General features: G+C 48.1%; 1 protein-coding gene across 1 annotated transcript in view; it reads right to left on the bottom strand.

Moving 5' to 3' along the window:
- flt4 (fms related receptor tyrosine kinase 4) overlaps positions 1–26,428 on the bottom strand; it is an 81,341-nt gene that overhangs the window by 5,484 nt on the left and 49,429 nt on the right. The window contains exons 13-24 of the mRNA XM_084197952.1: positions 25,241–25,469; positions 24,383–24,529; positions 16,565–16,671; positions 15,127–15,262; positions 14,510–14,614; positions 14,105–14,307; positions 13,195–13,357; positions 12,268–12,362; positions 7,296–7,418; positions 6,617–6,728; positions 6,369–6,468; positions 4,047–4,152 (exon numbers count right to left, since the gene is read on the bottom strand). Of these exons, the coding sequence (XP_084054078.1) occupies positions 4,047–4,152; positions 6,369–6,468; positions 6,617–6,728; positions 7,296–7,418; positions 12,268–12,362; positions 13,195–13,357; positions 14,105–14,307; positions 14,510–14,614; positions 15,127–15,262; positions 16,565–16,671; positions 24,383–24,529; positions 25,241–25,469 (1,626 nt within the window). The remainder of the gene's footprint in view (positions 1–4,046; positions 4,153–6,368; positions 6,469–6,616; positions 6,729–7,295; positions 7,419–12,267; positions 12,363–13,194; positions 13,358–14,104; positions 14,308–14,509; positions 14,615–15,126; positions 15,263–16,564; positions 16,672–24,382; positions 24,530–25,240; positions 25,470–26,428) is intronic.

Below are 26,428 nucleotides of genomic sequence, written 5' to 3'. Positions count from 1 at the left end.
ATCCTACAGAAAATAATAGCAGTTAGTCCTTACCATCCTACAGAAAATAATATCTGTTAGTCCTTACCATCCTACATAAAATAATATCTGTTAGTTCTTACCATCCTACAGAAAATAATATCAGTTAGTTTTACCATCCTACAGAAAATAATATCAGTTAGTCCTTACCATCATACAGAAAATAATATATGTTAGTCCTTACCATCCTACAGAAAATAATATATGTTAGTTCTTACCATCATACAGAAAATAATATATGTTAGTCCTTACCATCCTACAGAAAATAATATCAGTTAGTCCTTACCATCATACAGAAAATAATATATGTTAGTTCTTACCATCATACAGAAAATAATATATGTTAGTTCTTACCATCATACAGAAAATAATATATGTTAGTCCTTACCATCCTACAGAAAATAATATCAGTTAGTCCTTACCATCCTACAGAAAATAATATATGTTAGTTCTTACCATCCTACAGAAAATAATATATGTTAGTTCTTACCATCATACAGAAAATACTATATGTTAGTCCTTACCATCCTACAGAAAATAATATATGTTAGTTCTTACCATCCTACAGAAAATACTATATGTTAGTCCTTACCATCCTACAGAAAATACTATATGTTAGTCCTTACCATCCTACAGAAAATACTATATGTTAGTCCTTACCATCCTACAGAAAATACTATATGTTAGTCCTTACCATCCTACTGAAAATAATAGCAGTTAGTCCTTACCATCCTACATAAAATAATATCTGTTAGTCCTTACCATCCTACAGAAAATAATATATGTTAGTCCTTACCATCCTACAGAAAATAATAGCAGTTAGTCCTTACCATCCTACAGAAAATAATATATGTTAGTCCTTACCATCCTACAGAAAATAATATATGTTAGTCCTTACCATCCTACAGAAAATAATATCAGTTAGTTTTACCATCCTACAGAAAATAATATCAGTTAGTCCTTACATCCTACAGAAAATAATATATGTTAGTTCTTACCATCATACAGAAAATAATATATGTTAGTCCTTACCATCCTACAGAAAATAATATCAGTTAGTCCTTACCATCCTACAGAAAATAATATATGTTAGTTCTTACCATCCTACAGAAAATAATATATGTTAGTTCTTACCATCATACAGAAAATAATATATGTTAGTTCTTACCATCATACAGAAAATAATATATGTTAGTTCTTACCATCCTACAGAAAATAATATATGTTAGTCCTTACCATCCTACAGAAAATAATATCAGTTAGTCCTTACCATCCTACAGAAAATAATATATGTTAGTCCTTACCATCCTACAGAAAATAATATATGTTAGTTCTTACCATCCTACAGAAAATAATATATGTTAGTTCTTACCATCATACAGAAAATACTATATGTTAGTCCTTACCATCCTACAGAAAATAATATATGTTAGTTCTTACCATCCTACAGAAAATACTATATGTTAGTCCTTACCATCCTACAGAAAATACTATATGTTAGTCCTTACCATCCTACAGAAAATACTATATGTTAGTCCTTACCATCCTACAGAAAATAATATATGTTAGTTCTTACCATCCTACAGAACGTGCGATACAGACATGTAACACACATATCTTGTTTAAGCAATAAGGCCCGAGGGGGTGAGGTATATGGCCAATATACCACGGCTAAGGGCTGTTCTTAGGTACGACGCATCGCGGAATGCCTGGACACAGCCCTTAGCCGTGGTATATTGGCCATATACCTCACCCCCTCTGGCCTAAGAACAGCCCTTAGCCGTGGTATATTGGCCATATACCTCACCCCCTCTGGCCTAAGAACAGCCCTTAGCCGTGGTATATTGGCCATATACCTCACCCCCTCTGGCCTAAGAACAGCCCTTAGCCGTGGTATATTGGCCATATACCTCACTCCCTCTGGCCTAAGAACAGCCCTTAGCCGTGGTATATTGGCCATATACCTCACCCCCTCTGGCCTAAGAACAGCCCTTAGCCGTGGTATATTGGCCATATACCTCACCCCCTCTGGCCTAAGAACAGCCCTTAGCCGTGGTATATTGGCCATATACCTCACCCCCTCTGGCCTAAGAACAGCCCTTAGCCGTGGTATATTGGCCATATACCACACCCCCTCTGGCCTAAGAACAGCCCTTAGCCGTGGTATATTGGCCATATACCTCACCCCCTCTGGCCTAAGAACAGCCCTTAGCCGTGGTATATTGGCCATATACCTCACCCCCTCTGGCCTAAGAACAGCCCTTAGCCGTGGTATATTGGCCATATACCTCACCCCCTCTGGCCTAAGAACAGCCCTTAGCCGTGGTATATTGGCCATATACCTCACCCCCTCTGGCCTAAGAACAGCCCTTAGCCGTGGTATATTGGCCATATACCTCACTCCCTCTGGCCTAAGAACAGCCCTTAGCCGTGGTATATTGGCCCTAGACCACACCCCCTCTGGCCTAAGAACAGCCCTTAGCCGTGGTATATTGGCCATATACCTCACTCCCTCTGGCCTAAGAACAGCCCTTAGCCGTGGTATATTGGCCCTAGACCACACCCCCTCTGGCCTAAGAACAGCCCTTAGCCGTGGTATATTGGCCACAGTGGTGTAAAGTCCTTAAGTAAAAACACTTTAAAGTAACTTAAGTCGTTTTTTTGGGGTATCTGTACTTTACTGTTTATATTTTTGCTAACTTTTACTTCACTACATTCCTAAAGAAAATAATGTACTTTTTACTCCATATATTTTCCCTGACACCCAAAAGTACTCGTTACATTTTGAATGCTTAGCAGGAATGGTCCAATTCACACACTTATCAAGAGAACATCCCTGGTCATCCCCTACTGCCTCTGATCTGGCGGACTCAGTAAACACAAATCCTTTGTCCGTTATGTTGGAGTGTGCCCCTGGCTATCCGTGAATTTAAAAAAAAAATGTACATGGTGCCGTCTGGTTTGCTTTATATAAGGAATTTGAAATGATTTATACTTTTACTTTAACTTTTGATACTTAAGTATATTTTAGCAATTCCATTTGCTTTTGATACTTAAGTATATTTAAAACAAAATACTTTTAGACTTTTACTCAAGTAGTATTTTACTGGGTGACATTCACTTTTACTTTAGTCATTTTCTATTAAAGTATCTTTACTTTTACTCAAGTATGACAATTGAGTCCTTTTTCCACCACTGATTGGCCATATATCACAAACCCCCCAGGTGCCTTATTGCTATTATAAACTGGTTACCAACGTAATTAGAGCAGTAAAAATAAATGTTTTGTCATACCCGTGGTATACGTCTGATGTACCACGGCTGTCAGCCAATCAGCATTCAGGGCTCGAACCACCCAGTATATAATGTCTGATATACCATGGCTTTCAGTCAATCAGCATCCAGGACTCAAACTCCCCGGTTTATAATCCATTTTAAACAACACACGGGCCTGGTTCCATTTCTGTCAGTATCCCCCACTCTTCCAGAAATGGGCCTGGTTCCATTTCTGTCAGTATCCCCCACTCTTCCAGAAATGGGCCTGGTTCCATTTCTGTCAGTATCCCCCATTCTTCCAGAAATGGCCGCTATGACTTCAGTGTTGACAGATGGAACATGACTGGATAGGTTGACAGATGGAACAGGACTGGATAGGTTGACAGATGGAACAGGACTGGATAGGTTGACAGATGGAACATGACTGGATAGGTTGACAGATGGAACAGGACTGGATAGGTTGACAGATGGAACATGACTGGATAGGTTGACAGATGGAACAGGACTGGATAGGTTGACAGATGGAACAGGACTGGATAGGTTGACAGATGGAACAGGACTGGATAGGTTGACAGATGGAACATGACTGGATAGGTTGACAGATGGAACAGGACTGGATAGGTTGACAGATGGAACAGGACTTGATAGGTTGACAGATGGAATAGGACTGGATAGGTTGACAAATGGAACATGACTGGATAGGTTGACAGATGGAACAGGACTGGATAGGTTAAACGCTCTCAGTGTCTTACTGGAAGGCTGCTGTCCTGTAGTAGGTCTCCCAGGATATCTACCAGGGCTTGGAAGGTAGGTCTCTCCCGGGGCTCGCCCTGCCAGCAGGCCAGCATTATACCATAGCTATTAAGAGAGACAGACAGACACACAGCAACATGTTACAGCAAAGACATGTCCTACAGGCCAGCAGGATCCCATAACTACCAGCAGAGATATCCTACAGGCCATCAGGATCCCATAACTACCAGCAGAGAAATCCCAAAGGCCAGCAGGATCCCATAACTACCAGCAGAGATATCCCACAGGCCATCAGGATCCCATAACTACCAGCAGAGATATCCTACAGGCCAGCAGGATCCCATAACTACCAGCAGAGATATCCTACAGGCCAGCAGGATCCCATAACTACCAGCAGAGATATCCTACAGGCCAGCAGGATCCCATAACTACCAGCAGAGATATCCTACAGGCCAGCAGGATCCCATAACTACCAGCAGAGATATCCTACAGGCCAGCAGGATCCCATAACTACCAGCAGATATATCCTACAGGCCAGCAGGATCCCATAACTACCAGCAGAGATATCCTACAGGCCAGCAGGATCCCATAACTACCAGCAGAGATATCCTACAGGCCAGCAGGATCCCATAACTACCAGCAGAGATATCCTACAGGCCAGCAGGATCCCATAACTACCAGCAGAGATGTCCCACAGGCCAGCAGGATCCCATAACTACAAGCAGAGATATCCTACAGGCCAGCAGGATCCCATAACTACCAGAAGAGATATCCTACAGGCCAGCAGGATCCCATAACTACCAGCAGAGATGTCCTACGGGCCAGCAGGATCCCATAACTACCAGCAGAGATATCCTACAGGCCAGCAGGATCCCATAACTACCAGCAGAGATATCCTACAGGCCAGCAGGATCCCATAACTACCAGCAGAGATATCCTACAGGCCAGCAGGATCCCATAACTACCAGCAGAGATATCCTACAGGCCAGCAGGATCCCATAACTACCAGCAGAGATATCCTACAGGCCAGCAGGATCCCATAACTACCAGCAGAGATATCCTACAGGCCAGCAGGATCCCATAACTACCAGCATAGATGTCCTACAGGCCAGCAGGATCCCATAACTACCAGCAGAGATATCCTACAGGCCAGCAGGATCCCATAACTACCAGCAGAGATGTCCTACAGGCCAGCAGGATCCCATAACTACCAGCAGAGATATCCTACAGGCCAGCAGGATCCCATAACTACCAGCAGAGATATCCTACAGGCCAGCAGGATCCCATAACTACCAGCAGAGATATCCTACAGGCCAGCAGGATCCAATAACTACCAGCAGAGATATCCTACAGGCCAGCAGGATCCCATAACTACCAGCAGAGATGTCCTACAGGCCAGCAGGATCCCATAACTACCAGCAGAGATATCCTACAGGCCAGCAGGATCCCATAACTACCAGCAGAGATATCCTACAGGCCAGCAGGATCCCATAACTACCAGCAGAGATATCCCACAGGCCAGCAGGATCCCATAACTACCAGCAGAGATGTCCTACAGGCCAGCAGGATCCCATAACTACCAGCAGAGATATCCTACAGGCCAGCAGGATCCCATAACCACCAGCAGAGATATCCTACAGGCCAGCAGGATCCCATAACTACCAGCAGAGATATCCTACAGGCCAGCAGGATCCCATAACTACCAGCAGAGATATCCTACAGGCCAGCAGGATCCCATAACTACCAGCAGAGATATCCTACAGGCCAGCAGGATCCCATAACTACCAGCAGAGATATCCCACAGGCCAGCAGGATCCCATAACTACCAGCAGAGATATCCTACAGGCCAGCAGGATCCCATAACTACCAGCAGAGATATCCTACAGGCCAGCAGGATCCCATAACTACCAGCAGAGATATCCTACAGGCCAGCAGGATCCCATAACTACCAGCAGAGATATCCTACAGGCCAGCAGGATCCCATAACTACCAGCAGGGGGCAACAGAGACACACAGTAGGGTTAAAGAGTGTTAGAGTGCACTCCACACGGCCACTGGTAGTTATATCCACTACAGGACACAGAGCACACAGCACCTTACATTACTAATTATGTTGTGTGCTTGGGTTTGCATGAAATGTATGTAAGGTAAGTAAGGAGTAAGTGACTCACATAGAACTACATATATCTTGTGAATTATTATAGGATCTGTGGTGACTCACATAGAACTACATATATCTTGTGAATTATTATAGGATCTGTGGTGACTCACATAGAACTACATATATCTTGTGAATTATTATAGGATCTGTGGTGACTCACATCTCAGGGGAAGCTGTTTCTGGAGCTCTCATCCTGGTTCCGTCTTTCAGACGTTTACAGAAGTCCTCATCGATCTGTACACCTGGGTACGGAGACGCACCTGAGGAGAGGAACACTGGTGTTATCAGAGAGAAGGTCTGTCTGTCTGTCAGGGTGGATGGCTGGCTGGCTAACTATCATACACCTAGGGAAGAACAGTGTTTCTCACTGGGAGACTGTAAGTCTGCTAAAAGACCTAAATGTCTCACCCAGAGAGAAGATCTCCCAGAGTAGAACACCAAAGGACCAGACGTCAGACTGGCTGGTGTAGACCTTGTCAAAGATACTCTCTGGAGCCATCCACTTCAGTGGCAGACGGGCCTGCAGAGAGAGAGAGAGAGAGAGAGAGAGAGATAGAGAGGGAGGGAGAGAGGGGGAGAGAGGAGAGAGAGAGAGGAGAGAAAGGGAGAGAGAGAGGAGAGAGGGAGAGAGGAGGGAGAGAGGAGAGAGAGAGAGAAAGAGAAGGGTTGGTAGAATAGAATCAGCCATACGCTCTTACAAAAAAGGGTTCCAGAAGGATTCTTCAGCTGTCCCCACAGTAGAACCCTTTTTGGTTCCAGTTAGAACTCTTTTTGGTTCCAGGAAGAACCCTTTTGTGTTCTGTCTAGAACCCTCTGTGGAAAGGGTTCTACATGGAACTCAAAAGGGTTCTTTCTACCTGGATCCAAAAATGTTTCTTCAAAGGGTTCTCTTATGGGGACATCCAAAGAACCCTTTTAGGTTCTAGATAGCACCTTTTTTTTAAAGAGTGTACTGGCTGATCCCTAGACAACCTAGACAATCACAACTCCTGGAAATGTCCATTTCTAAAGCTCCTCCGGTAACAGAGGCCCTGATATAGCTACCCCAAGTTTTTCCCCAAGGTGTGTGTGTGTGTGTGTGTCTTACGTTGCCTTTCCTGACGTAGTCGGGGTCTTTGTAGATGTCTCTAGCCAGGCCGAAGTCACAGATCTTCACCACATTGTTCTCTGACAGTAGAATGTTCCTCGCTGCCAGGTCCCTGTGGATACACTGCAGAAACACACACACACACACACACACACACACACACACACACACACAGACACACACACACACAACCTTAAAACACTGCAGACAAACACACACACTCTTTCAAATGTGTGTATGTGTGTGTGTGTGTGTGTGAGATCAGTCTTGACCTTGAGGGATTGCTGATATGATATGGTTCACCAAGTCTCTGATTGCTGATATGATGTGGTTCACCAAGTCTCTGATTGCTGATATGATATGGTTCACCAAGTCTCTGATTGCTGATATGATATGGTTCACCAAGTCTCTGATTGCTGATATGATATGGTTCACCAAGTCTCTGATTGCTGATATGATATGGTTCACCAAGTCTCTGATTGCTGATATGATGTGGTTCACCAAGTCTCTGATTGTTGATATGATATGGTTCACCAAGTCTCTGATTGCTGATATGATATGGTTCACCAAGTCTCTGATTGCTGATATATGGTTCACCAAGTCTCTGATTGCTGATATGATATGGTTTACCAAGTCTCTGATTGATGATATGATGTGGTTCACCAAGTCTCTGATTGCTGATATGATATGGTTCACCAAGTCTCTGATTGCTGATATGATATGGTTCACCAAGTCTCTGATTGCTGATATGATATGGTTCACCAAGTCTCTGATTGCTGATATGATATGGTTCACCAAGTTTCTGTGGATAGCTTGCATAGGTAGAGATACATCAAAGCTCTTTGGATAGGTGCGTGTGTGTTTTTCTGTGTGTGTGTGTTTCTGCCTGTGAGTGCGTGTGTGTCAGGTTAATGTTCCGGGCTGCCAAGTCTCTGTTGAGCTCCTACAGAGGAGATGACAACATCACAGAGGGGTCACTGAGGGGTCACAGAAGGGTCAAGAGGTCAAAGGCATCATTGAGGATGATACTGAGCTCCTTACTGCCAGAGACAGGGGTGTATCAGTCACCCCTCTAACATACTGAGCTCCTTGCTGCCAGAGACAGGGGTGTATCAGTCACTCCTCTAACATACTGAGCTCCTTGCTGCCAGAGACAGGGGTGTATCAGTCACCCCTCTAACATACTGAGCTCCTTACTGCCAGAGACAGGGGTGTATCAGTCACCCCTCTAACATACTGAGCTCCTTACTGCCAGAGACAGGGGTGTATCAGTCACCCCTCTAACATACTGAGCTCCTTACTGCCAGAGACAGGGGTGTATCAGTCACCCCTCTAACATACTGAGCTCCTTACTGCCAGAGACAGGGGTGTATCAGTCACCCCTCTAACATACTGAGCTCCTTACTGCCTGAGACAGGGGTGTATCAGTCACTCCTCTAACATACTGAGCTCCTTACTGCCTGAGACAGGGGTGTATCAGTCACACCTCTAACATACTGAGCTCCTTACTGCCAGAGACAGGGGTGTATCAGTCACTCCTCTAACATACTGAGCTCCTTACTGCCAGAGACAGGGGTGTATCAGTCACCCCTCTAACATACTGAGCTCCTTACTGCCTGAGACAGGGGTGTATCAGTCACCCCTCTAACATACTGAGCTCCTTACTGCCAGAGACAGGGGTGTATCAGTCACCCCTCTAACATACTGAGCTCCTTACTGCCTGAGACAGGGGTGTATCAGTCACTACTCTAACATACTGAGCTCCTTACTGCCTGAGACAGGGGTGTATCAGTCACCCCTCTAACATACTGAGCTCCTTACTGCCAGAGACAGGGGTGTATCAGTCACCCCTCTAACATACTGAGCTCCTTACTGCCAGAGACAGGGGTGTATCAGTCACCCCTCTAACATACTGAGCTCCTTACTGCCTGAGACAGGGGTGTATCAGTCACTCCTCTAACATACTGAGCTCCTTACTGCCTGAGACAGGGGTGTATCAGTCACACCTCTAACATACTGAGCTCCTTACTGCCAGAGACAGGGGTGTATCAGTCACTCCTCTAACATACTGAGCTCCTTACTGCCAGAGACAGGGGTGTATCAGTCACCGCTCTAACATACTGAGCTCCTTACTGCCAGAGACAGGGGTGTATCAGTCACCCCTCTAACATACTGAGCTCCTTACTGCCTGAGACAGGGGTGTATCAGTCACCCCTCTAACATACTGAGCTCCTTGCTGCCAGAGACAGGGGTGTATCAGTCACCCCTCTAACATACTGAGCTCCTTACTGCCTGAGACAGGGGTGTATCAGTCACCCCTCTAACATACTGAGCTCCTTACTGCCAGAGACAGGGGTGTATCAGTCACCCCTCTAACATACTGAGCTCCTTACTGCCAGAGACAGGGGTGTATCAGTCACTCCTCTAACATACTGAGCTCCTTACTGCCAGAGACAGGGGTGTATCAGTCACTCCTCTAACATACTGAGCTCCTTACTGCCAGAGACAGGGGTGTATCAGTCACTACTCTAACATACTGAGCTCCTTACTGCCAGAGACAGGGGTGTATCACTCACTACTCTAACATACTGAGCTCCTTACTGCCTGAGACAGGGGTGTATCAGTCACTCCTCTAACATACTGAGCTCCTTACTGCCAGAGACAGGGGTGTATCAGTCACCCCTCTAACATACTGAGCTCCTTACTGCCAGAGACAGGGGTGTATCAGTCACCCCTCTAACATACTGAGCTCCTTACTGCCAGAGACAGGGGTGTATCAGTCACCCCTCTAACATACTGAGCTCCTTACTGCCTGAGACAGGGGTGTATCAGTCACTACTCTAACATACCGAGCTCCTTACTGCCTGAGACAGGGGTGTATCAGTCACCCCTCTAACATACTGAGCTCCTTACTGCCAGAGACAGGGGTGTATCAGTCACTCCTCTAACATACTGAGCTCCTTACTGCCTGAGACAGGGGTGTATCAGTCACCCCTCTAACATACTGAGCTCCTTACTGCCTGAGACAGGGGTGTATCAGTCACCCCTCTAACATACTGAGCTCCTTACTGCCTGAGACAGGGGTGTATCAGTCACCCCTCTAACATACTGAGCTCCTTACTGCCTGAGACAGGGGTGTATCAGTCACCGCTCTAACATACTGAGCTCCTTACTGCCTGAGACAGGGGTGTATCAGTCACCCCTCTAACATACTGAGCTCCTTACTGCCTGAGCACACAGGCCAAAGAAGAGAAGAAGTGTTACTATCACAACACAAAGATTCCTTTCTTTCAATATTTTCAACACACCTGCAAAGATGTGTGAGTTTGTGTCTACATCTCATTGTGATTGAGTGGCATTGTGACATTTTAGTCTCTAGTCTAGTCACAGTGGGCTGGATCCCAGATTTAGGCTATTCATGGGTTCTCTGTTGAGCATGTGTCGCGGAGTGCAACTGAGACTCTTTCTGTTTTGCTATTTGAGTAATGAGGAGCGGGTTGTCGGCAACCCATCCAGCGTGGGAGAGTGTGGCGGAGTGCGACTGAGACTTCTTTATTTTTCCCATCAAGCGTGAACAATGCTTTATAACAAAGCTGCTTATCTATTTACCTCTGTTTCTACCAGTCAGTGACAGTGTGACAGTAAATGGATTGCAGTGTGTGTGTGTGTGTGTGTGTGTGTGTGTGTGTGTTTTCCTGTGTCGCATCCCCCCCCCCCCCCCCCCCCCAGGTCCATAACGAAACACAGCAGGATTAGAAGGGCTTGCCTTAAAAGCTGCTAATGGACTTCAATTCCCTCATGTTGGTATGTAGTGCTGGACTTCCTATGTAATCCTGGCCCAGCAACGGCCTGCCTCACCCGACAACAGCCAGTATGGATACCACCTGAAACATGTTCCAGAGGCTCCTGGTAAGATGGACTACTGTGCTCTGGTGGAGAGCCTAGATACAGAGACTGAGTGGGAGGTAGCACATGCTGTAGCCTGGGTGCACAATGGACAGATTCCAGTACGCGTTTGCAACCCCCACCCTTACACCACAATGGTGCCCCTTAGCAAAAGCATGTCAAGTTGATAACCTACAATTACGGTCACCACAGGTTGTTTTGCAGGAACTGTCGGAGGATGTGCTCGAAGTTGCAAGAAACGTCCAAGGAGGGGAAAGCTGTGTTCCACAGGCTCCTGGAAACGTTCCACACTGTGAAGGACTCAACCCAGAGCGACAAACGAAGGTGGACCAACTGCTACATAAATGGCAGTGCGTTTTCTTCCAGCATGACGAGGACTTTGTGCACACCAATGCAGATCTTTGTGCACACCAATGCAGATCTTTGTGCACACCAATGCAGATCTTTGTGCACACCAATGCAGATCTTTGTGCACACCAATGCAGATCTTTGTGCACACCAATGCAGTTCTTTCTTCCAGCATGACAAGGATTTTGTGCACACCGATGCAGTTCGACACAACATCCCTACTTGAACAGTGCCACCGTCTCGAGAAAGGTATCGCCCCATACCTCCAAGCTTTTACCAAGAACTCAGGTCCTTAGTCCAGAGTATGCTAGCAAAAGGGGTAGTGAGAGAGATCAGTAGCCCCTGGGCAGTACCTACAGTCCTTGTTAAAAAGAAAGACATCTCAGTCGCACTCCGCAACATGTTTTTAGGCTTAATCTGTGTCTGGGAAACAAGCCCTCCTCCTCCTCCTCATCCTCCTCCTCCTCACACCCCTGTCAGATTGGTCTCTAGAATCTCTGGGGTTTCTAGGGCGATCAATATGCTGTAGTGCACTACTTTAGTCCAGAGCCTTATACCACACCATGTGTGGTTAATGTGGTTCTGGGAAACTGGCCCGGTATGTATTATTATATATTATACATCTTGTTCTCTATCATCTGTGTGTGGTTTCTGGGGCGATTAGTTTTTAGGGCGAAATCTTCTGGGGCGATGGGGTGTGTGGTTGCTGGGGAGATACCTTTCGTGAGGCCAGGAACTCCATTCCTCTGGCCACCTGGAAACTATAGCAGATCAGATCTTCTATAGTGAGTGGAGTCTTCCATAGGTCCTCCACTGGAGGGAGGGAGGGAGGGAGGGAGGGAGGGAGAGAGAGAGAGAGAGAGAGAGAGAATTTAACTCTGGTATAACTTGTTTTAATTCAGAATTCTTTTTTGGGGGTGTATTGTACCCCCTTTTTCTCCCCAATTTCGTGATATCCAATTGTGATCTTGTCTCATCGCTGCAACTCCCCAACGGGCTCGGGAGAGGCGAAGGTCGAGTCATGCGTCCTCCGAAACATGACCCGCCAAACCGCACTTCTTAACACCCACCCGCTTAACCCGGAAGCCAGCCGTTGGAGGAAGGAAGGAGGAAACACCGTTCAACTGACGAACTTAGTCAGCCTGCAGGTGCCCAGCCCGCCACAAGGAGTCGCTAGAGCGCGATGAGCCAAGTAAAGCCCGGACGACGCTGAGCCAATTGTGCGCCGCCCTATGGGACTCCCGGTCACGACACAGCCTGGGATCGAACCCGGGTCTGTAGTGACGCCTCAAGCATTGCGATGCAGTGCCTTAGACCGCTGCGCCACTCGGGAGGCCAGACCGCTGCGCCACTCGGGAGGCCAGACCGCTGCGCCACTCGGGAGGCCAGACCGCTGCGCCACTCGGGAGGCCAGACCGCTGCGCCACTCGGGAGGCCAGACCGCTGCGCCACTCGGGAGGCCAGACCGCTGCGCCACTCGGGAGGCTTAATTCTACATTCTTGAGGCTCAGATGGAGCTCTTCAGTCAAAAGGTCAAGACTGAACTTTCAGCACTTAAAATCCCCAAATCCCATTGACATTAATGCATTTTTTATGTGAGTCTGAAGTCAGGATTTTGGCCAATACAGCAATTCACACTACTCACTATTCTCCACAGCAGGCGAGTGGCTCTTCTGATTGGACTTGCTGGGTGACTGACTCTGGGGGCTGCCAATAGAGGAGGAGGAAGGTGGGAGGCGGGCTCTCTGCTCCACTTGTCCCGCCTCTATCATGCGTCTCACCTGGCTCTGAGTCTTCGGGGAGCGGTCCTGAGGAACACACAGGGATTTTAATCATTCACTTTGCACCATTTAAAGGTAATTTTCCGATTTAGACGACATATGCAGCGTTTACCATGAATGTGGTCTCAGTGAACGCGGGACATTGCCTTTAAAACACGCATTGCAGACAGAGGTTAGGGTTAAAGGTTAGGGTTAGGTCTTACCCTGTAAGGTAGGAAGAACTCTCTTGGCTCTCAGGTAGTTGGTGAGGTTAGGGGTTAGGGTTTAGAGGTTAGGGTTAGAGGTTAGGGGTTAGAGGTTAGGGTTAGAGGTTAGGGGTTAGAGGTTAGGGGTTAGGGGTTAGGGGTTAGGGGTTAGGGTTTAGAGGTTAGGGTTAGAGGTTAGGGGTTAGAGGTTAGGGTTTAGAGGTTAGGGTTAGAGGTTAGGGGTTAGAGGTTAGGGGTTAGGGGTTAGGGTTTAGAGGTTAGGGTTAGAGGTTAGGGGTTAGAGGTTAGGGTTTAGAGGTTAGGGTTAGAGGTTAGGGTTAGAGGTTAGGGGTTAGAGGTTAGGGGTTAGAGGTTAGGGGTTAGGGGTTAGGGTTTAGGGGTCAGGGTTAGGGGTTAGGGGTTAGGGGTTAGGGTTTAGAGGTTAGGGTTTAGAGGTTAGGGTTAGAGGTTAGGGTTAGAGGTTAGGGGTTAGAGGTTAGGGGTTAGAGGTTAGGGGTTAGGGGTTAGGGTTTAGGGGTCAGGGTTAGGGGTTAGGGGTTAGGGGTTAGGGGTCAGGGTTAGGTCTTACCCTGTAAGGTAGGAAGAACTCTCTCTTGGCTCTCAGGTAGTTGGACAGGTTTCCATACTTGCAGTACTCCACCACCACCATGAGGGGGGCGTTGGGTTTGGTGCATGCCCCCAGGAGGTTGACCACGTTAAGATGGTTCCCAATGTGGATCAGGATCTTCAGCTCTGACATCAGAGCCTTGTGCTCACTGGCACACGCTCCCTCTGGACACAGGAGACAGGGAGAGACTAGGTCAGAACACACACGCATAACACACACATTTACTTATTTAGTTATCTACCTCTGTTTGGGGACCTTTACACAGTTGTTCCTGTTTTGATAAACAAGTGAGGACATCAACAGTGAACATGGAACATGACACACAAACACGTGCACGTAAGCAGGCAGACATGCACACACACACACCTTTCAGCATCTTCACCGCCACAGTGTCCAGGCTGCTGTTCTTGCTGATGCCAAAGATGGAGGCCTCGATGACCTTCCCAAACGCACCATGACCCAACACCCTCCCTGAGAAGGGGGGGGGGGGGGGGGGGGGGGAGGGAGGGAGGGAGGGAGGGAGAGAGGGAGGGAGAGAGAGAGAGAGAGAGAGAGAGAGAGAGAGAGAGAGAGAGAGAGAGAGAGAGAGAGAGAGAGAGAGAGAGAGAGAGAGAGAGAGAGAGAGAGAGAGAAACCAGATGTGTTTCTAATTGTAATTGCAAAGACATTTTGATTTAGCTGCCTGTCTGGTTCACTGATCCTAAAGTCCCTCTTGACAGCAACATCTGCTCATTTAATAAGTCAAATGTAAATGTATAAATGAAAAAATTTGAATGTAATAGGATTCTAATTCCAATGGCCACAGGGACAAACAACAGGGTTGTTATCCATCAGTCTGGAGGGGGCCAGATGCTACCCTTCGGGACTGTGTGTGTCACAGAGAACTGAGCAGAGAGTGAACCAGTATCAAACACCATCATCATCATCAGTAGCAGTCTGGTAGTCTATCCATCCCTCCCTCCCTCCCTCCCTCCTCTTCTTACCGAGTCGTAGTTTGTCCATAGATATCTCCCACTGGGAGGAGTCGTAGGGGAGATATTCACACTGCTCATCCAGAGGAACCTCTCCTGGGTCCATTATGATGGACAGATAGCCTGTCTTTATGTCTGCTGGGTTCACCTGGAGAGAGAGAGAGAGAGAGAGAGAGAGTGAGCGATAGATAGATAGATAGATAGATAGAACAGTTGTTCAGCAAACACCCAGTTAGCTAGGAGAGGTGATAAAAGACATGAGTCCATATAACTTCAGCAAGGTTGGTACAAACCGCACTGAGCTAAAGGCTAGAGCTGCCGCTTTCAAGGAGCGGGACTCTAACCCGGACGCTTATAAGAAATCCCGCTATGCCCTCCGACGGACCATCAAACAGGCAAAGAGTCAATACGGGACTAAGATTGAATCGAACTACACCGGCTCCGACGCTCGTCGGATGTGGCAGGGCTTGTAACCTATTACGGACTACAAAGGGAAGCACAGCCGCGAGCTGCCCAGTGACGCGAGCCTACCAGACGACCTAAATTACTTCTCTGCTCGCTTCGAGGCAAGTAACACTGAAACATGCATGAGAGCATCAGCTGTTCCGGACGACAGTGTGATCACGCTCTCCGTAGCCAATGTGAGTAAGACCTTTAAGCAGGTCAACATTCACAAGGCCGTGGGGCCAGATGGATTACCAGGACGTGTACTCAGAGCATGCACTGACCAACTGGCAAGTGTCTTCACTGACATTTTCCCCAGACTGCTACTGATGATGATGATGGTGTTTGATGTTGAATGGGTCTGGACCCCAGACTGCTACTGATGATGATGATGGTGTTTGATGTTGAATGGGTCTGGACCCCAGACTGCTACTGATGATGATGATGGTGTTTGATGTTGAATGGGTCTGGACCCCAGACTGCTACTGATGATGATGATGGTGTTTGATGTTGAATGGGTCTGGACCCCAGACTGCTACTGATGATGATGATGGTGTTTGATGTTGAATGGGTCTGGACCCCAGACTGCCAGACTGCTACCCATTCAACATATTGTTATTTTTACTGCTGCTCTTTAATTATTTGATACTTTTATTTCGTAGGATTTTCTATTGTATTTTTTGTGTGATTTTTTTTGTATTCTTTCTTTAAACTGGTTAAGGGCTTGTAAGTAAGCATTTCAGCATGTCTAAAGAGGTAACAAACATCTCTGCTTGATCTACATGTTGAACCAAACATCTCTGTTGCTGACTTTGGGGGTATTTGCACCTTGCCTCCTTTCGCCATGTGTCTAAAGAGCTGAGGGAGACGTTAGAGAGGTCAGGTCAGAGTTCACAGTGTCACAGTCACTCTGATTGGACAAGATCAATGATGTCTTAGAACAGAGAGAGACAAGCATATGGAATTCACTGTGTGTGTGTGTGTGTGTGTGTGTGTGTGTTCTGACCCGTTTGACGTTGCAGAAGATGAGGATGAGTAGAGCCCAGAAGAACACAGCGATGACACCCGTCCCGATCAGAATCACGATCTCCACATTAGCCTTGTCACTGGAACCTGGGATAAACAACAACAACATTAGCCCTGTCACTGGAACCTGGGATAAACAACAACAACATTAGCCCTGTCACTGGAACCTGGGATAAACAACAACAACATTAGCCCTGTCACTGGAACCTGGGATAAACAACAACAACATTAGCCCTGTCACTGGAACCTGGGATAAACAACAACAACATTAGCCCTGTCACTGGAACCTGGGATAAACAAAAACAACAACATTAGCCCTGTCACTGGAACCTGGGATAAACAACAACAACATTAGCCCTGTCACTGGAACCTGGGATAAACAACAACAACATTAGCCCTGTCACTGGAACCTGGGATTAACAACAACAACATTAGCCCTGTCACTGGAACCTGGGATAAACAACAACAACATTAGCCCTGTCACTGTAACCTGGAGGGATAAACAACAACAACAACATTAGCCCTGTCACTGGAACCTGGGATAAACAACAACAACATTAGCCCTGTCACTGGAACCTGGGATAAACAACAACAACAACATTAGCCCTGTCACTGGAACCTGGGATAAACAACAACAACATTAGCCCTGTCACTGGAACCTGGGATAAACAACAACAACAACATTAGCCCTGTCACTGGAACCTGGGATAAACAACAACAACATTAGCCCTGTCACTGGAACCTGGGATTAACAACAACAATATTAGCCCTGTCACTGGAACCTGGGATTAACAACAACAACATTGGCCCTGTCACTGGAACCTGGGATAAACAACAACAACATTAGCCCTGTCACTGGAACCTGGGATAAACAACAACAACAACATTAGCCCTGTCACTGGAACCTGGGATAAACAACAACAATATTAGCCCTGTCACTGGAACCTGGGATAAACAACAACAACATTAGCCCTGTCACTGGAACCTGGGATAAACAACAACAACAACATTAGCCCTGTCACTGGAACCTGGGATAAACAACAACAACATTAGCCCTGTCACTGGAACCTGGGATAAACAACAACAACAACATTAGCCCTGTCACTGGAACCTGGGATAAACAACAACAACATTAGCCCTGTCACTGGAACCTGGGATAAACAACAACAACAACATTAGCCCTGTCACTGGAACCTGGGATAAACAACAACAACAACATTAGCCCTATCACTGGAACCTGGGATAAACAACAACAACAACATTAGCCCTGTCACTGGAACCTGGGATAAACAACAACAACAACATTAGCCCTGTCACTGGAACCTGGGATAAACAACAACAACAACATTAGCCCTATCACTGGAACCTGGGATAAACAACAACAACAACATTAGCCCTATCACTGGAACCTGGGATAAACAACAACAACAACATTAGCCCTGTCACTGGAACCTGGGATAAACAACAACAACAACATTAGCCCTGTCACTGGAACCTGGGATAAACAACAACAACAACATTAGCCCTGTCACTGGAACCTGGGATAAACAACAACAACATTAGCCCTGTCACTGGAACCTGGGATAAACAACAACAACATTAGCCCTGTCACTGGAACCTGGGATAAACAACAACAACAACATTAGCCCTGTCACTGGAACCTGGGATAAACAACAACAACAACATTAGCCCTATCACTGGAACCTGGGATAAACAACAACAACATTAGCCCTGTCACTGGAACCTGGGATAAACAACAACAACATTAGCCCTGTCACTGGAACCTGGGATAAACAACAACAACATTAGCCCTGTCACTGGAACCTGGGATTAACAACAACAACATTAGCCCTGTCACTGGAACCTGGAGGGTTAAATGTCTAAACTTTACAGAAGTTCTCAGAGGTTGCTATAATCAGTCAGTAATGTAATGGGGTTTAAAGACACGGACAGCAGCAACCAGTTAAATATCACTTTAGTTAATTCAATCATTTATCACCAGCTAGCCCACTGAATAATAACCGGAATCATTTATCACCAGCTAGCCCACTGAATAATAACCGGAATCATTTATCACCAGCTAGCCCACTGAATAATAACCGGAATCATTTATCACCAGCTAGCCCACTGAATAATAACCTGAATCATTTATCACCAGCTAGCCCACTGAATAATAACCGGAATCATTTATCACCAGCTAGCCCACTGAATAATAACCTGAATCAGTTATTATTGCGTATCAAATATCTAATATCTCTTCTCAATGACATGAAGCATTTGGCTGGACCCGCTATAACATCTACTAAAATATGTACACGACCAATAAATGTTGATTTAGATGTTTTGATGAACAGAAGCAGAGAAGAAGAGGAGCCAGAGGAAGGGAAGCTGTTGGTGCCAGAGGAACAGAAGCAGAGAGGAAGAGGAGCCAGAGGAAGGTGTGTCCCTGTCTCACCCAGCACTGTGACGGCAGCGGAGGAGTGTATGCAGAGCTGTTGTTGGAGCCAGAGGAAAGGAAGCAGAGAGGAAGAGGAGCCAGAGGAAGGTGTGTCCCTGTCTCACCCAGCACTGTGACAGCAGCGGAGGAGTGTATGCAGAGCTGTTGTTGGAGCCAGAGGAAAGGAAGCAGAGAGGAAGAGGAGCCAGAGGAAGGTGTGTCCCTGTCTCACCCAGCACTGTGACGGCAGCGGAGGAGTGTATGCAGAGCTGTTGTTGGAGCCAGAGGAAAGGAAGCAGAGAGGAAGAGGAGCCAGAGGAAGGTGTGTCCCTGTCTCACCCAGCACTGTGACGGCAGCGGAGGAGTGTATGCAGAGCTGTTGTTGGAGCCAGAGGAAAGGAAGCAGAGAGGAAGAGGAGCCAGAGGAAGGTGTGTCCCTGTCTCACCCAGCACTGTGACGGCAGCGGAGGAGTGTATGCAGAGCTGTTGTTGGAGCCAGAGGAAAGGAAGCAGAGAGGAAGAGGAGCCAGAGGAAGGTGTGTCCCTGTCTCACCCAGCACTGTGACGGCAGCGGAGGAGTGTATGCAGAGCTGTTGTTGGAGCCAGAGGAAAGGAAGCAGAGAGGAAGAGGAGCCAGAGGAAGGTGTGTCCCTGTCTCACCCAGCACTGTGACGGCAGCGGAGGAGTGTATGCAGAGCTGTTGTTGGAGCCAGAGGAAAGGAAGCAGAGAGGAAGAGGAGCCAGAGGAACGTGTGTCCCTGTCTCACCCAGCACTGTGACGGCAGCGGAGGAGTGTATGCAGAGCTGTTGTTGGAGCCAGAGGAAAGGAAGCAGAGAGGAAGAGGAGCCAGAGGAAGGTGTGTCCCTGTCTCACCCAGCACTGTGACGGCAGCGGAGGAGTGTATGCAGAGCTGTTGTTGGAGCCAGAGGAAAGGAAGCAGAGAGGAAGAGGAGCCAGAGGAACGTGTGTCCCTGTCTCACCCAGCACTGTGACGGCAGCGGAGGAGTGTATGCAGAGCTGTTGTTGGAGCCAGAGGAAAGGAAGCAGAGAGGAAGAGGAGCCAGAGGAACGTGTGTCCCTGTCTCACCCAGCACTGTGACGGCAGCGGAGGAGTGTATGCAGAGCTGTTGTTGGAGCCAGAGGAAAGGAAGCAGAGAGGAAGAGGAGCCAGAGGAACGTGTGTCCCTGTCTCACCCAGCACTGTGACGGCAGCGGAGGAGTGTATGCAGAGCTGTTGTTGGAGCCAGAGGAAAGGAAGCAGAGAGGAAGAGGAGCCAGAGGAACGTGTGTCCCTGTCTCACCCAGCACTGTGACGGCAGCGGAGGAGTGTATGCAGAGCTGTTGTTGGAGCCAGAGGAAAGGAAGCAGAGAGGAAGAGGAGCCAGAGGAACGTGTGTCCCTGTCTCACCCAGCACTGTGACGGCAGCGGAGGAGTGTATGCAGAGCTGTTGTTGGAGCCAGAGGAAAGGAAGCAGAGAGGAAGAGGAGCCAGAGGAACGTGTGTCCCTGTCTCACCCAGCACTGTGACGGCAGCGGAGGAGTGTATGCAGAGCTGTTGTTGGAGCCAGAGGAAAGGAAGCAGAGAGGAAGAGGAGCCAGAGGAACGTGTGTCCCTGTCTCACCCAGCACTGTGACGGCAGCGGAGGAGTGTATGCAGAGCTGTTGTTGGAGCCAGAGGAAAGGAAGCAGAGAGGAAGAGGAGCCAGAGGAAGGTGTGTCCCTGTCTCACCCAGCACTGTGACGGCAGCGGAGGAGTGTATGCAGAGCTGTTGTTGGAGCCAGAGGAAAGGAAGCAGAGAGGAAGAGGAGCCAGAGGAAGGTGTGTCCCTGTCTCACCCAGCACTGTGACGGCAGCGGAGGAGTGTATGCAGAGCTGTTGTTGGAGCCAGAGGAAAGGAAGCAGAGAGGAAGAGGAGCCAGAGGAACGTGTGTCCCTGTCTCACCCAGCACTGTGACGGCAGCGGAGGAGTGTATGCAGAGCTGTTGTTGGAGCCAGAGGAAAGGAAGCAGAGAGGAAGAGGAGCCAGAGGAAGGTGTGTTCCTGTCTCACCCAGCACTGTGACGGCAGCGGAGGAGTGTATGCAGCCTCTCTGATTACAGGCGGTGCACGTATAGAGACCAGCGTCCTCTTCACTGACACGCTGGATACTCAACGTCCTGTTGGCGTCCTGCAGCTGCAGTCCTACACACACACACACACAGACACACAGCTGTCAATCACTGACACGCTGGATACTCAACGTCCTGTTGGCGTCCTGCAGCTGCAGTCCTACACACACACACACAGACACACACACAGACACACACAGCTGTCAATCACTGACACGCTGGATACTCAACGTCCTGTTGGCGTCCTGCAGCTGCAGTCCTACACACACACACACAGACACACACACAGACACACACAGCTGTCAATCACTGACACGCTGGATACTCAACGTCCTGTTGGCGTCCTGCAGCTGCAGTCCTACACACACACACACAGACACACACACAGACACACACAGCTGTCAATCACTGACACGCTGGATACTCAACGTCCTGTTGGCGTCCTGCAGCTGCAGTCCTACACACACAGACACACAGCTGTCAATCACTGACACGCTGGATACTCAACGTCCTGTTGGCGTCCTGCAGCTGCAGTCCTACACACACACACACACACAGACACACAGCTGTCAATCACTGACACGCTGGATACTCAACGTCCTGTTGGCGTCCTGCAGCTGCAGTCCTACACACACACACACACACAGACACACAGCTGTCAATCACTGACACGCTGGATACTCAACGTCCTGTTGGCGTCCTGCAGCTGCAGTCCTACACACACAGACACACACACACACACACAGCTGTCAATCACTGACACGCTGGATACTCAACGTCCTGTTGGCGTCCTGCAGCTGCAGTCCTACACACACACACACACACAGACACACAGCTGTCAATCACTGACACAAACACACACGTAGGCATGCACTTGCGCATATACAGTGATATAGACAGGGTTAGATACAGTACATACAGTGAGGGAAAAAAGTATTTGATCCCCTGCTGATTTTGTACGTTTGCCCACTGACAAAGACATGATCAGTCTATAATTTTAATGGTAGGTTTATTTGACCAGTGAGAGACAGAATAACAACAAGACAATCCAGAAAAAAACGCATGTCAAAAATGTTATAAATTGATTTGCATTTTAATGAGGGAAATAAGTATTTGACCCCTCTGCAAAACATGACTTAGTACTTGGTGGCAAAACCCTTGTTGGCAATCACAGAGGTCAGACGTTTCTTGTAGTTGGCCACCAGGTTTTCACACATCTCAGGAGGGATTTTGTCCCACTCCTCTTTGCAGATCTTCTCCATGTCATTAAGGTTTCGAGGCTGACGTTTGGCAACTCGAAACCTTCAGCTCCCTCCACAGATTTTCTATGGGATTAAGGTCTGGAGACTGGCTAGGCCACTCCAGGACCTTAATGTGCTTCTTCTTGAGCCACTCCTTTGTTGCCTTGGCCGTGTGTTTTGGGTCATTGTCATGCTGGAATACCCATTCACGACCCATTTTCAATGCCCTGGCTGAGGGAAGGAGGTTCTCACCCAAGATTTGACGGTACATGGCCCCGTCCATCGTCCCTTTGATGCGGTGAAGTTGTCCTGTCCCCTTAGCAGAAAAACACCCCCAAAGCATAATGTTTCCACCTCCATGTTTGACGGTGGGGATGGTGTTCTTGGGGTCATAGGCAGCATTCCTCCTCCTCCAAACACGGCGAGTTGAGTTGATGCCAAAGAGCTCCATTTTGGTCTCATCTGACCACAACACTTTCACCCAGTTCTCCTCTGAATCATTCAGATGTTCATTGGCAAACTTCAGACGGGCATGTATATATGCTTTCTTGAGCAGGGGGACCTTGTTTTCTTGGTGACTGGTCCCAGCTGCCTTGAGATCATTGACAAGATCCTCCCATGTAGTTCTGGGCTGATTCCTCACCGTTCTCATGATCATTGCAACTCCACGAGGTGAGATCTTGCATGGAGCCCCAGGCCGAGGAAGATTGACAGTTCTTTTGTGTTTCTTCCATTTGCAAATAATCACACCAACTGTTGTCACCTTCTCACCAAGCTGCTTGGCAATGGTCTTGTAGCCCATTCCAGCCTTGTGTAGGTCTACAATCTTGTCCCTGACATCCTTGGAGAGCTCTTTGGTCTTGGCCATGGTGGAGAGTTTGGAATCTGATTGATTGATTGCTTCTGTGGACAGGTGCCTTTTATACAGGTAACAAACTGAGATTAGGAGCACTCCCTTTAAGAGTGTGCTCCTAATCTCAGCTCGTTACCTGTATAAAAGACACCTGGGAGCCAGGAATCTTTCTGATTGAGAGGGGGTCAAATACGTATTTCCCTCATTAAAATGCAAATCAATTTATTCCATTTTTGACATGCGTTTTTCTGTATTTTTTTGTTGTTATTCTGTCTCTCACTGTTCAAATAAACCTACCATTAAAATTATAGACTGATCATTTCTTTGTCAGTGGGCAAACATACAAAATCAGCAGGGGATCAAATACTTTTTTCCCTCACTGTACCCCACTCTGACAAACATACACATACACACCCAACTAGTCTTGTCTGCTAACCTGACAGCTACTCAGATTGATCCTACTGTCAGCCCAGCCAATCCTCCCTCCCTCCCTCCCTCCTCCCCCCTCCCTCCCTCCCTCCCTCCCCTCCCTCCCCTCCCCCCTCCCTCCCTCCCTCCCTCCCCTCCCTCCCTCCCTCCCTCCCTCCCTCCCTCTCTCCCTCTCTCCCTCCCTCCCTCCCTCCCTCCCTCTACCTCTCATTCTCTCTACATTTCATTTATTTAATGTCCCAGCTGTCTGGACCCTTGCCAGACTGTCACTCAATGTGTATGTGTGTGTGTGTGTGTGTGTGTGTGTGTGTGTGTGTGTGTGTGTGTGTGTCAGTGTGTGTGTGTCAGGTGTGTGTGTGTGTGTGTGATGAGTGGAAGTGACACCTCAGGTCCTCTGTTTACCGCCTGTCTGTAAGAGTTGGGGTCTGTGTGTGTGTGTGTGTGTGTGTGTGTGTGTGCGTGTGTGTGTGTGTGTGTGTGTGTGTGTGTGTGTGTGTGCGTGTGTGTGTGTGTGTGTGTGTGTGGTTCAGGTGTTAATGTCCTCCCAGGAATGTGCTGTAGGGTGACATGATCAATGTGTGATTGATGAGATGTGACTAACAGGGCAGCTTCATTAGGTACTCCTTTACCCAGACGGTACTGTACAGAAGGTCTGTTTAGGAACCACCATGTCACTTCCCTCAGGTCTGTGTGTGTGTGTGTGTGTGTCTGTGTGTGTGGGTACCTACCTGACATTTGGTGCAGGGGCTGGTTGTCTTTGAACCAGGAGAGGTGTGGTGAAGGAGTTCCCACTACATCACACTCGATCAGGAGAGACTCACTGACGTTCACTGTCTGATTGGTCGGGTTGTGTCTGTACCGGGGGGCTTCTAGAGCTGGGGAGGGGGGGGGGGGGGGATAGAGAGGAGAGGAAAGAGAGGAGAGAGAGAGAGAGAGAGGGAGAGAGATGAAGGGAGAGAGAGGGAGGGAGAGAGAGAGAGAGAGAGAGAGAGAGAGAGAGAGAGAGAGAGAGAGAGAGAGAGAGAGAGAGAGAGAGAGAGAGAGAAACAGGCAAGAGAGAGAGATGGAGAGAGAGAGGGAGGGAGGGAGATGGAGAGAGAGAGAGAGGTGGAGAATTCCATGTGACCGAGGTTAAGGAGTCAGGACTGGACATGAATGAAGCATGAAGCAATTAGTGTGTAAATGACTGAAGGACTGGGCCTCCCTTCGTAGGGACTAGTGTGTGTTTCTAAACCTGGCCATTCTACAGCATGACAGGGTGGGTGGATGTGAGGCCTGCCTCCCTGTGTGTGGCTGAATGGTTACACTCTTAGAATAAAGGTTATATTTAGAACCAATAAGGGTTCTTAGCTGTCCCCATAGGAGAACCCTTTGAAGAACCCTGTTTGGTTCCAGGTAGAACCACCATGTTTGGTTCCAGGTAGAACCCTTTCCACAGAGGCTTCTACTTGGAACCCAAAACTGTTCTCCCTGAAACCAAAAAGGGTTCTATCTGGATCCAAAACGGGTTCTCCTATGGGGACAGCCGAAGGACCCTTTTGGAACCCTGTTTTCTGTAGACGTGCCTGTGTGTGTCTCCGTCTCACCTTTAACAGATATGTATTTACGTAGACAGTGTTTCTCTCGGCTCCTCCTACTCTGAACCTCACAGACATAGTTCCCTTCATCCTGCAGCGTGATGCTAGGTATAGTCATCTCCAGGATCCAGCTGTTAGACGGCTCCTGATAGGTCAGTTGTCCGTCCAGGCGGTCAGCGTACAGATGGACACTACGACAGTCCAGCTCCAGGGGTTTACCACGCTCATCCTGGAGCGCCTGGAGAGAGAGAGACAAGGGAGGGGTTTACCACGCTCATCCTGGAGCGCCTGGAGAGAGAGAGACAAGGGAGGGGTTTACCACGCTCATCCTGGAGCGCCTGGAGAGAGAGAGACAAGGGTGGGGTTTACCACGCTCATCCTGGAGCGCCTGGAGAGAGAGAGACAAGGGTGGGGTTTACCACGCTCATCCTGGAGCGCCTGGAGAGAGAGAGACAAGGGAGGGGTTTACCACGCTCATCCTGGAGCGCCTGGAGAGAGAGAGACAAGGGAGGGGTTAACCACGCTCATCCTGGAGCGCCTGGAGAGAGAGAGACAAGGGAGGGGTTTACCACGCTCATCCTGGAGCGCCTGGAGAGAGAGAGACAAGGGAGGGGTTAACCACGCTCATCCTGGAGCGCCTGGAGAGAGAGAGACAAGGGAGGGGTTTACCACGCTCATCCTGGAGCGCCTGGAGAGAGAGAGACAAGGGAGGGGTTAACCACGCTCATCCTGGAGCGCCTGGAGAGAGAGAGACAAGGGAGGGAAGTCAGTCTTCCTGTCCTGTCCTACTATTCTACTAGCCTGGGTCCCAGACAGGTTTTGTGTTGTCTTACCAAAATCCATCAACGAGTTTACAATGGAATTTTCAAGACAGCACAGACAGATTTGGGATATTAATTTGACAGTCACAACCAAATTAAACTACTGTAGCATCAAGAACAAAGCTTCGCTTGTATTCTTTATTCAATGTGCCATTTTCTCTACCTGTGGGTTCAATCTATACCAGGTGAGCTGTTACCTGTGGGTTCAATCTATACCAGGTGAGCTGTTACCTGTGGGTTCAATCTATCCCAGGTGAGCTGTTACCTGTGGGTTCAATCTATCCCAGGTGAGCTGTTACCTGTGGGTTCAATCTATACCAGGTGAGCTGTTACCTGTGGGTTCAATCTATACCAGGTGAGCTGTTACCTGTGGGTT

This window comes from Coregonus lavaretus (genome assembly GCF_964263955.1).
Source record: "Coregonus lavaretus genome assembly, contig: HAP1_SCAFFOLD_1005, whole genome shotgun sequence".
Classification (NCBI taxonomy): Eukaryota; Metazoa; Chordata; class Actinopteri; order Salmoniformes; family Salmonidae; genus Coregonus; species Coregonus lavaretus.
The sequence above is the reverse complement of the archived record's forward strand: the minus strand, read 5'-3'. Positions and strand labels throughout refer to the sequence as shown.